General features: G+C 36.0%; 1 protein-coding gene across 1 annotated transcript in view; it reads left to right on the plus strand.

The window, feature by feature from the left end:
• LOC123875003 (dynein beta chain, ciliary-like) overlaps window positions 1–12,531 on the plus strand; it is a 48,835-nt gene that overhangs the window by 16,564 nt on the left and 19,740 nt on the right. Inside the window, exons 27-46 of the mRNA XM_045920616.1 lie at window positions 126–290; window positions 576–749; window positions 1,364–1,512; window positions 1,765–1,888; window positions 3,115–3,245; window positions 3,439–3,553; window positions 4,035–4,259; window positions 4,333–4,519; window positions 4,879–5,057; window positions 5,787–5,982; window positions 6,315–6,525; window positions 6,792–6,933; window positions 7,297–7,453; window positions 7,742–7,982; window positions 8,389–8,590; window positions 8,739–8,963; window positions 10,111–10,285; window positions 10,935–11,098; window positions 11,673–11,821; window positions 12,144–12,362. Of these exons, the coding sequence (XP_045776572.1) occupies window positions 126–290; window positions 576–749; window positions 1,364–1,512; window positions 1,765–1,888; window positions 3,115–3,245; window positions 3,439–3,553; window positions 4,035–4,259; window positions 4,333–4,519; window positions 4,879–5,057; window positions 5,787–5,982; window positions 6,315–6,525; window positions 6,792–6,933; window positions 7,297–7,453; window positions 7,742–7,982; window positions 8,389–8,590; window positions 8,739–8,963; window positions 10,111–10,285; window positions 10,935–11,098; window positions 11,673–11,821; window positions 12,144–12,362 (3,530 nt within the window). The remainder of the gene's footprint in view (window positions 1–125; window positions 291–575; window positions 750–1,363; window positions 1,513–1,764; window positions 1,889–3,114; window positions 3,246–3,438; window positions 3,554–4,034; window positions 4,260–4,332; window positions 4,520–4,878; window positions 5,058–5,786; window positions 5,983–6,314; window positions 6,526–6,791; window positions 6,934–7,296; window positions 7,454–7,741; window positions 7,983–8,388; window positions 8,591–8,738; window positions 8,964–10,110; window positions 10,286–10,934; window positions 11,099–11,672; window positions 11,822–12,143; window positions 12,363–12,531) is intronic.

Genomic DNA, 12,531 nt, shown 5'->3' on the forward strand with positions numbered 1-12,531 from the left:
ACCCATATGCAAAGTATCATTATCCAACGATATAAATAGTAAAGCTCCAACGATTTGGTTGTTCATGTCTTCTTTGCCCTTTTGTATAAATATAAATACATAAATAAGGCTTTTCTTTCAACCAGTTGGACATACTTCCGGAGAAGTGGCGCAACCTCGTGAAGTTAGCGACGGTGATGAAGAACGAAGTAGCACCAATGCAGGCTGCACAGGCTGCCCTTATAGCCAAACGGGTCGCGCTTGTCAATCTACGCATCAACATGTACAGGGATCAGTTTGGATTAAAGGATGTGAGTTTTATTCTCAGCTGATAATAATAGTATTATTTTTTTTTTGAGACTTAGACCTCATTTGCAAAAAGTTACTCTAGTGCGGCGACGAAATGCACCGCATTGACTAAGCAGCATTATTAATGATAGTATGATGGAGCACAATGCGTGAGACGCTTTGCATCTCACGACAACTCGCGGAAAAATAAGACCACCAAAAAAAAAAAAACAAATAAACCTTTGAATGCTCTAACTCTTATTATCTGCACTATTAAGAACTGCTTAATTTTTTCGTATCTTATGTAGGTATTCTATGAAAGATGCAAAGAACCTTACAGACAAATAGACAAAATTAATCAAGAGCTCGGACAGTTTGAAGACATAGTTAAAACTTTGAAGAAATCTAGCAGTCTATTTGACATACAACCTCCGGATGAGAAGAATCTCAAGCAGTGTAGACGTGAATTAAAGCTAGCGAAGGTAAAATTATTATAAAAATCATTTGGCACGGGTCCTTTCTTTTATTTATCCACCCATTTGAGTATTTACTGCGTACGTATTTACTGCGCTTAATACATACAATTGCTAGGTATTTGTTCCAAAGATCATCATTTCCACATTTTATATCTGCTCATGTCAGCCTGCTAGTAAAATTTTTACTAACCATTTAATTCATTATTTTTTAATTAATTTTTTTCGTTACACATTTTATTCTTCAGAGAGAAAACCAACATATTCACTCCACGTTGAGCTAGAGTAGGTAGGCACTTGCACTTCATACATCCTCACAGACCACAGCTAGGACACATTCATTATATATAAAAAAAAGTTTCTACCTAGCTGACTCGCCTCGTCTTCACTCAAGAGGAATTTACAAAATTCTTTCGTACATCTCATATGTCGATTAATCAGTCAGTTTCTCCTTATAAATGTAGATATTGATAAAGTTTCAGAAAAATCGTTTAATTTAATATTTTAGATAACGGGAACATACTACGATTAATTTGGTGTTTTTAACTGCCAATATTTCACTCGTTATCACTTATCACCAACCACGAAACAAGCTTAAAATCATATTTTTTAATGTATTGTAGCAACTTTGGGATTACTATAATCTGGTAATGGGTACGATAGAATTCTGGAAGAAATCACCATGGAAGAAGATTGATGCTGATGGTATGGATCAGGAGTGCAAACGCTTTACAAAAGATCTCCGACAGTTGGATAAGGAAATGAGGACATGGTAAAGTTCTTCATCAAAAATCATGTCTAGATAGGGCTACTAATAGAAATGCACATAATAAAGATAAATAAATAAACAGGGATTTGTCTGTGACCTAAATATGCCGCGATATAATATGTAATGAAAGCCTTCGCTGAATCCCGATAATATTCTAAAGTTAAAAACCCGTCCAAGAGTTATAAAACGTATATTGATCACAATAATCTAAAATTCTTTCATAAATCGCTTTAAAATCTTGGTAACAAATTTTAGGGAACCCTATCTCACAATAGAAGCAACAATTAAAAACTTGATGACTTCACTGCGTGCTGTGACTGATCTACAGAATCCTGCCATCAAAGACAGACATTGGGTAGAGTTGATGATGGCTACCAAAGTAAGTGTTATTATACTTATTTATTTATTAATCTCCGTCGCAAAAATACGAGGGATATATACTTGATATAATATGCTGGCATCGTAGCTTCTATATCGTCAAAGTGTTAGAACTGATTCTGGATTCTGGATTTTGTTTAAGTATTTATTTGAATCATCTTAATAACTTTTTAATGAAAAAATACTTAGAATCGATTTATACGTTTCGAAACTATGATACCACATATAGAGAGTATTTAAATGTTGTATACTTTTACCCACTCATCATGTTTTCTTTACTTTGCACAATAGTTTGCTAACATATTCATGTCATTTTGCATGTAGAAAGCTGCACATTCATTCATCATGACCATCGAAACAAATCATCGTTGTACCAAGCCATTTTCAATAAAACACAACCTGCAAAGTCGAGTATCTTTCACTGAAATTTTAGACGAATTCAAATCATTAGAAGATTTAGCTAACACATTAGATGATAACGTGACAATTGATGAAGGGGAAAATGAAAAAGAAGCAACTAATACAGACTATAAAAGATATCTTCAATTGCAAGACTTTAGAAGACCAAAGTTGCAGGAATGCACAATGCAACATAGTAATAAGTTTGCAAAGCTGAACAGATCGTATACCTTGCAAGAAATAAAAGACGCCGGACTGCAAATAGCTCCTGCGACAGGAAAACTGCAATCAAATTCACTGAATCACACATTGATCTTATCAGAATACATTTTGTAAATAGTTATATATTCCATAGTTAAAATAAGTAATAAAATTTAAATTAATATAATATAATGTCAATAATATGTAATTGTAGTGTAGAAAGATAAGGCAACATCAAAAAACTCAATGAAGCAGGTAAGAAAAGGTCAATCACACTTCACACTAATATTATAAAGGCGAAAGTTTGTATGTGTGTGTGTGTGTGTGTGTGTGTGTGTGTGTGTGTGTGTGTGTGTGTGTGTGTGTGTGTGTGTGTGTGTGTGTATGTTTGTTACTCCTTCACGCAAAAACTACTGGACGGATTGGGCTGAAATTTAGAATAGAGATAGATTATACTCTGGATTAGCACATAGGCTACTTTTTATCCCGGAAAATTAAAGAGTTCCCACGGGATTTTTAAAAAACTACTTTCACGCGAACGAAGTCGCGGGCATCAGCTAGTACTGAAATAAGGCCAAAAATTTTATCTTATAATATTCGTAGTTAAGATAAACGGAATGTTTGTAGGTCAAGTTTAATATCACTGATGATACAACACTAGCAGACTTACTGGCGCTAAACCTCCACAAATATGAGGAAGAAGTCAAGACAATTGTTGATAAGTCTGTTAAGGAAGCTGCAATGGAGAAAACTCTCAAGTAAGACACCACGCTTAAAATAATAAATTGATGATAGAAACGATTCCAATGAAATAAAGATTTATAAAAAAAATGGTGGTTTTAAAGTAAAATTACATTTACATTAACTACAGCATCAATGAACTGCTAAGTAACAAATACCAAAGATTTTAAAGTTATAAACCAAATTAACACTTAGGTACATTAATTTTAGGGAGTTGGAGGCAACATGGGCTGTCATGGAATTCGAGTATACAACCCATGATAGGACTGGTGTTAAGTTGCCTAAAGCGAGTGAAGAGCTTGTTGAGGTTCTTGAAGATAATCAGGTATTTATATACATATAATGTGCTCTAAAATAATGTTTTAGTACAATGCACAATTGCCCAAGTTATAATGATGGGAGTTCATACTTGCAAAAGATATTCTGAGAAATGACAAAAAGGACATTATGAGAAAGAAATTTTGATAATAGGCAATTATGCACTTAGATGCTCGTTTCAAACACATTCTGTTCGGTTGAGTTAGTATCTGAGTATCATGCAATGCACCACAGATTTATCAATCATCACAAAAACTACCTGAATTTGTATTCTACTAAATCTACTAAACTTTGTTTGTTGATTGAGAAATCGGTCCTTCGTTAGTTTTCTAAAACTCCTTCGGTCTTGTCACATAAAATTTAGGCGTAGTTTACGTCACTTTAAACCACGCCTAGAGTTTTTATGGTAAGACCGATTGTGTTTGGAGGATAATTTAGGAGAAACTAGGAAATAAATAATATTAAGAAGTCCCCAATTCGTTTTCAAGAACCAAGTCCAAACCATGATGTCGTCAAAGTTTATCGCCTTCTACGAAGAAGAAGTAACGGCGTGGCAGAAGAAGCTTGGCACCGCAGATGCGGTTATTGCGCTATGGTTCGAAGTGCAACGTAAATGGCAGTACTTGGAGAGTATATTTGTTGGCTCTGATGACATACGATCTCAATTACCTGAAGATTCTAAGAGATTTGATAATGTTGATAAGACTTTCAAGGTAAGTAGGTACAGCTAATCAGAAATAGTCAATGATAATGGAAATTTAATTATAATTCAATGAATTTTTCAAGGAATTATTAAAAGACATAGCAGTTACCCCCAATGTCATTGAAGCTACGAATAAGCCTGGGCTGCTAAATAAACTAGAAGAATTAATGACAGCGCTTAATCTGTGCGAGAAAGCTCTAAACGATTATTTGGAGACAAAACGCTTGGCGTATCCACGGTTTTACTTCGTATCTTCGGCAGATTTGCTAGGTAATTATTACATTATTGCTTTCTTTTGGAATCAAAATACACCTTTCTTCCGTGTTCAGTTTCATGCAACTTGTTAAGTTTAATGGCTTTCTGTGCTCTTGGTACCGAACTTCGACTGAAGGTAATACAATAAAAATTAATATTACATGTCAGTTGTCGGCAGCAACATATCATTTTAGCAATAGAGTAAGTAGCCTAGCTGCCCTAAACCCAGCCGATAAAAAAATACGATCAGCTAGATGTAAAGTTGAAAATTTTATTTAATGATTTCTAGGACGACCGATGGAACCTAATATGTTATGCAAACAACTTTTCAGGCTTTTCTTAAGAAAATCTTTATCTTATCAATCTAATTTTAGACATTTTGTCCAACGGAAACAATCCGCCCGCAGTGTGTCGGCATTTATCTAAATTGTATGACAACTTGGCTAAACTGGTGTTCGTGAAGCCGGGTAGTAAGCATGCATTTGAGATGATATCTAAGGAGAACGAAGAACACGTACCATTTAAGGCTCCGTGTTGCGATTGCTCAGGGAAGGTAAGCCAATAATAAAGTCTATAGACATAAATAATAATAATTATTATCTTTCCGCTTATTTTGAAATAAGCTCATATTATGCATCCTCGACATTTTGCAGTTACAATAAATTTAAATTTGATATGATAGGTACCGCATACATAAATAAACCACTAAAAGAACTACTAATCAAAAATAAAATCGTGTGGGCGAAACGATACCAAGTGACGAATATAGCATCATAGAATTTTTTATAAAACTTGAAATTTTCAATCACTCTGGAATAATCGTAAACCCGCATGTTGTGAGATAAATAATATGTTGTAATGTTGGAGGCCCAATCAAAGACTTTGGTGGTTCGCTTGCTTTAATGATACTGAACTCACTTATTCTATGTGCATTACATTATATGTGTTCAAGTGCCGTGGGTGGAGGCGCGCGCACACCGACTGGCAGGGTCGCCATGTAATGTTGGAGGCCCAATCAAAGACTTGTTGGTGGTTCGCTTGCTTTAATGATACTGAACTCACTTATTCTATGTGCATTACATTATATGTGTTCAAGTGCCGTGGGTCACATACTACAATGTAAGCTTCTAATTCACATTGGTGCAGTTTGATGACTCCAACCTACATCTATCTTATGGTAAAGAAAACCTTTTCCGGGCGAGGGGGGCCTAGTATTCTTGTATTTATGCGAGAAAGCTGTTTTATGTAATGGGAATGCTTAGAAGAATATTATTTGGTTCAGGTTGAAATATGGCTGAACCGAGTTACAGACTGCATGCGCTACACATTACGTGATATATTCGAGCACAGTGTAAAGTCTTATGAGGACAAGCCTCGTGACGAGTGGGTGTTCGATTGGCCAGCTCAGCCAGCTTTGGTCGGTACTCAGATCTGGTGGACTACGGAGACCAACCAGGCCTTTGAGAAACTTGAAGAAGGTAAAGAAAGGAACTTATGGATTCATTTGCTAGTGTGCTTGAGAACTTGGCAACTATGTACAGAGTTAGGAATTTTAGTAAAAATAAAATAGATCTCAAAATTTTGTTGAAGGTAAACGATACTTTGGGATATATTGAACACGTAGAGTTTGGAGATTAGATAAAATAAAATAAAAAATATGAATAATTGAGAAACAAACATGCATTTTGACGTACCGGTGTTAGTTTAGTTCTCTATTGAAGTGTTTTAAATTTTTTAACCACGGTGAATTTGAATGTTAGGAAGAGATTCTTAACAGACACTATAATAATAAATGTTGAACAATAAACAGGTTACGAAAACGCTCTCAAAGATTACCAGAAGAAACAAATTGCTCAGCTCAATGCATTGATTGTATTACTGCTGGGTGATTTGACTGTTGGCGATCGTCAGAAGATTATGACCATTTGCACCATCGACGTACATTCAAGAGATGTTGTAGCTAAACTTATTGTTGCTAAAGTGGAAACTTCCGCTGCTTTCCAGTGGCAAAGTCAATTGAGGTAAGTGCCTGTAGAACACAGTTCATGAAATGAAATGAATTTTGTGGCTTATAAACTTATTTATGCAGTACATTGCAAAATCGAAAGCCCAGTTTAATATAATTAAATACGTTGTTTGCTAACGCAGAATTTCTTTATCTGCTTGAATAACCCCATATTGAGAAAGGAAGTTGAACATTTTTAGTTTCATATTTTTGGTATAAGTATATCTCTTGATTTTAATAATTTGATGTAATTGTCATTTTCATAGATTTTGTCTTATTTAGGCACCGATGGGACTTTAAGTTGAACAATTGTTTTGCCAATATTTGCGACGCCCAATTTCTGTACGACTATGAATACTTGGGCAACACACCACGCCTTGTAATTACGCCATTGACAGACAGGTGCTACATAACCCTCACACAGGTATGTTCACTTCAATGATAATATTGGTAGACTTAACGAGCATAAAAAACAAAGTGGTACCTATCTCCTAAATTACAGCAAGTTATAGTGTGGATTTGAAATAGACGTTAATTGCAAGTTGATTCAGTTGATAACTGTGCACTGTCTCTTTGTAGTGATACGTCACTTCTTTAAGTCATTGCAATGTCACTGGTCTTAAAAGCATAATGCGCAGTTTCTATTACTCTTAGAATATTGTACCTATTTGCTTCCTCTTAATTTTTTTTGTAGTACACTTTAAAAGCTCTAATTTTACTAACACTATTTTTATCACGAAAACTATCTTGGAGTTTAAGCACGGGTAGTGGATATGCTTCATTGTAGAGTCTCCATTTGGTAATGGGTGGAGCTCCCGCGGGACCTGCTGGGACGGGTAAGACGGAAACTACAAAGGATTTGGGCAGAGCTTTGGGTATCATGGTCTACGTGTTCAACTGCTCCGAACAAATGGACTACAAGTCTTGCGGGAATATTTACAAAGGTTTGTATTTTTTCTATCTGTAGGTCGCACTTTATTAAAATCACCATAGTCTATTAATTTTTCTCTGTGTAGTGTACAACGAATTTCTCGATGTTCTCCAATTTAGCGTACGCACTTGCTGATGGTAAGTATGTACATTTTACCATTTTATGAACAACTGAACCGTACATTTCTCAGCACGAAGTCAAATCTATATTCAAGGATCAATCCAGTTATAATGTCATCTTTGCAAAAAATACAGTCACCTGATCTATTGCTGCCTTCTTTAAATAATTTTTAAAATTATAGGATTGGCCCAAACTGGCGCTTGGGGATGCTTTGATGAGTTCAATCGGATCTCAGTCGAAGTACTGTCCGTAGTGTCAGTGCAAGTAAAAAGTGTCCTCGACGCCATTAAGGCGAAGAAGAAGAAATTTGACTTTATGGGAGAGTTTATTACTCTAATTCCCACTATTGGAATGTTTATCACGATGAACCCTGGATACGCAGGGAGGACTGAGTTGCCTGAAAACCTAAAGGCTCTATTTAGGTAAGTGTACAAACTATAATCTAGCCCAACTAATACTACAACCTCACATTGTTCAACTTAAAAGATAAGTAGATACTACTGGCCAAAGGACTGATTAAAAAAAGGAGTAAAGAGCTTAGATATAACACGTTGATCTTATGGTTAGTGTATGCTGTAAGTAGATCCCCAGAAATCCTTTATTTAAAACTGTTCTTACAACAACAAACTTCAAATTGTCTGGAGATAATTCGAAGCCTGAAAAGTATGGCACGTATCTATCTGCAATACCATTGCGGCACCATATTTTAGTGATAACCGATTAGGACGTTTTCTTTTTTCTATTAGAGTAGAACTTGAAAGAGGTATTATCGTTAGGTTATGTTACCAGATATGATAAATTTCTTAATTAACTTGACATATTCTTCAGGCCTTGTGCAATGGTAGTACCAGATTTCGAGCTGATTTGCGAAATCATGTTAGTGGCAGAAGGCTTCCAGGACGCACGTCTACTTGCACGCAAGTTCATCACGCTGTACACCCTGTGTAAGGAATTGCTGTCCAAGCAAGATCATTATGATTGGGGCTTGAGAGCGATCAAATCTGTGCTTGTTGTCGCTGGCTCTTTGAAGGTAACATTTTCTTCTACTATTTCTGTTGTTATGAGTTCGTCAGATTTTTAAAGATGCTGTGGTGCATGCAAAGTTGAAATCCGGATTTTTAGGCTAATAGAATTATTTATACCATATACATTTAACGAAATCATTTGTATTTTCATAGAGAGGCGATCGTTTAAGACCAGAAGATCAAGTATTAATGAGAGCGTTAAGAGATTTCAACATACCTAAGATAGTAACAGATGATATGCCAGTATTCATGGGCTTGATAGGAGATTTGTTCCCCGCTTTAGACGTACCCAGAAAGAGAGATTTCGATTTTGAAAAGCAATTGGTGGAAGGAGCTATATCTATGAAACTTCAGCCTGAACCGGGATTCATTTTGAAGGTTAGATTTATCTGTACAATTTTGCCAGAATCATTACAAATTCATAAATTGTTTATATTATTTAGTACTAGCTGTTGCCCGCAGCTTCGCCCGCGTGGATTGGTCAGATCCCCTGCAGCATCAGGATTGAGGAGTTGGACTCCAAATTTTTTATGAAACAATATCGTAAAGTTCCTCTATCGATTAAAAAAGAAATGACGCAAATCGGTTCAGAAATCTCGGAGATTTCGGTGTACATAGGTAGAAAAACACAACTCCCTTTTTGAAAGTCGGTTAAAAAAGTAGCCTATGTTACTCCCTGGTCAATTCTCTACTTGTCTGTGAAAATCCCGTCAACATCGGTTCAGCCGTTCCCAAGATTAGCATTTTCAAACAGACAGACAGACAGACAGACAGACAGACAGACAGACAGACAGACAGACAGACAGACAGACAGACAGACAGACAGACAGACAGACAGACAGACAGACAGACAGACAGACAGACAGACAGACAGACAGACAGACAGACAGACAGACAGACAGACAGACAGACAGACAGACAGACAGACAGACAGACAGACAGACAGACAGACAGACAGACAGACAGACAGACAGACAGACAGACAGACAGACAGACAGACAGACAGACAGACAGACAGACAGACAGACAGACAGACAGACAGACAGACAGACAGACAGACAGACAGACAGACAGACAGACAGACAGACAGACAGACAGACAGACAGACAGACAGACAGACAAAAATTTTAAAAACGTGTGATTCAGTTATAGTATCGTTCAAATAACCATATGACCTTAATATGCGGTAGTTATTTCGAAATTACAGACAGACACTCCAATTTTATTTATTAGTATAGATACTTCAAACCTGTAATGTACAGCGTGCAAAACTCAAGGTCAATTTCTCGCCTACAACGTGGCATTGACCCCGAGATACATCTACACAACGTTCGTTGATCTCTATCGTCAGTCAGGTATTTTATTTGCAATACATTGCAAACTTTTAAAAATATAGAATTTTTAAATTTGCCACCTTTTTTGTGGTATCTTATCAGTAATCATCAGTACTACCCCCTGTATTCGTTTTTGCTAGCGTTCTAATTACACCCTGTATATGTATTGATACTCTCGTTATGTTTTTTAGATGGTCCAACTAGTAGAACTATTTGCCGTACGGCACTCTGTGTTCATCAACGGCTTTGCGGGCACCGGCAAATCTATGGTTTGGCAGTGCCTCAACAAAACATACCAAATGCTGAAAATGAAACCGTATTACAACGATCTTGATCCAAAAGCTGTCACAAATGACGAGTTGTTCGGTAGGTTACGAATTTTTTGAACTAAACATTACTAAAATAAACAAACATAATGAAATAAACTATCTCTGTGATATCTATACAAAATATTATAACTAGCCATGCTTGAATTACCTGGTTTCAATACATAAGTTTCGCGGAATTCACGCTAAATCTGATCACTAGCAAGATTAGTAGTGTGTTACTCCAGCAATTATGTCAATTTTAATCGAAATAACCCAAGCCAACCAATGAAGGTAACAATCATTATATTTGTGGACCAAGCAGTGATCAAATAACAAAACAATTTTATACCAATTAGGGCACCATTTCAAATGATATTCCAATTTCGTACCTTCGGAATTTTAGAAAGCTATTAAAGTTATATTTAGAAAAAAACAAAATATTTTAGGTTTATAAAGTGTAAGTTTGTCCCTAACTACGGCATATAAGGCCTGTTTCAATAAGAGTGGATGAATCGATGAAGATGAAGATGGACCCAAAGCCGAAAAGCAAATTTGAAAATTTCATAAGAGGTACTTTTAGACCTCTACATAGAATTTCGAAATAAGTAGGTGTCTAATTCTAAAGGTGCAATTTGGCTTTACCCTTTTCGTTTAAAAATCATGGTACCAATATGACAACTCAATCAATGTCAATTGGTATTTGACAGGTATAATCAACCCAGCAACTAGGGAGTGGAAGGATGGTCTGTTCTCCACCATCATGCGGGACATGGCGAACATGCCGGGTGACGGTCCCAAGTGGATAGTGCTCGACGGCGATATTGATCCCATGTGGATCGAGAGCTTGAACACTTTGATGGATGACAATAAGGTTAGACGATTTTTCATCTTCTCCCTGTGCGCATTACCTAAACCGAATTTAAGACGGACAGGCCGTTAATTTAAGTCAAAACATATGCATAATAATTTTTTTTTCGTTTCATCCTTTTGTGTTTCAGTTCTCTGTTCACTTACTTCAGATATATTATGTGGTGAACAGTACAAATTATATTATTCAGTTACTTCAACAACGGATTTGAAAATTAAATAACTTTAAATTCGTTGTCCAAGACTGACTGAGCTGAAAACTCATACGCACTCAAAATAGTGTTAAAGTAAATGTTATGAAGCGAGTATAATGTTATGAAGGCAGTTACAGTTGGGCGTTAAAATTAAGAAAATTTTAATTCACGTAAAAAAACAGCTGAACGGTCTTTGGTTTCAGTTTCATTTCAGCTCGAGGAGGACTGAAATAAAACTGAAAGATCAAATCACGCCTTGCACTTAATTTTCATATATCTACCTCTCTCAATTTCATATCTACTTCTCTCATTACTCTTAGCAAAAGCTTTGTAGTAATGTTTAGATAGGGCTAAGTAACATTATTAAAATAAATATTGTCACAGGTGCTAACGTTAGCAAGTAACGAGCGTATAGCTCTAACAAAGTCGATGAGGTTGCTGTTTGAGATAGCGACGCTGAGGACCGCAACGCCCGCCACCGTGTCTCGGGCTGGCATCTTGTACATCAATCCGCAAGATTTAGGGTGGAATCCGTAAGTATTCATACTGTAATTTAATTTATTGACTTTAAACTCAGGGACTACTTATATTTTAATAAATAGTTTTGATTTATTATTTTCTGTGATTCGTTTGAATATTAGTTTCTGCGTTTGTTGATTTTCTTCTCCTATTATTCTCTTTTAATATCTGCTTTCTAAAATAAACAAAAGTTGCTATCGCTGTTGTCAAATGTGTAACTAAATTCTTTCCTGCTTTTATTAAAAAATGATTAATCACTTACCCATATAAAAATGTGAATGTTAGTTAGTTAAACAGTGGATATGATGTGCTTTAGTAACATTTTAATGGTCACAGATTTGTGGCATCATGGATAGACACGACGCGCGACGATGAATCGGAAAAAGCGATGTTGACAGTGATGTTCGACAAGTACATTCCACCCTTGCTGGATTCTTGCAAGAAGTATAAGCGAATAACGCCACTGAGCGAGCTGCAGCAGATCCAGCTTACATGCTATTTGCTGGAGTGTTTCCTCAATAAGTCTTTACTGCCCACTGATTGTCCAAAGGAATGGTGAGAAAACTACAATTGATTAAGTTGATCATTCAAGAAATCCTATGCATAATGCAGGTTGTAGACTACAGATTATTATAACTAAACGTTTAGGATCTAGCTACAAGAAAAAACAGGTTTATCAGATAACTTTTTAGAATTTTAATCTGTATGGGAGAGGTCCATGTTT

This window comes from Maniola jurtina, chromosome 19 (genome assembly GCF_905333055.1).
Source record: "Maniola jurtina chromosome 19, ilManJurt1.1, whole genome shotgun sequence".
NCBI classification, from domain to species: Eukaryota; Metazoa; Arthropoda; class Insecta; order Lepidoptera; family Nymphalidae; genus Maniola; species Maniola jurtina.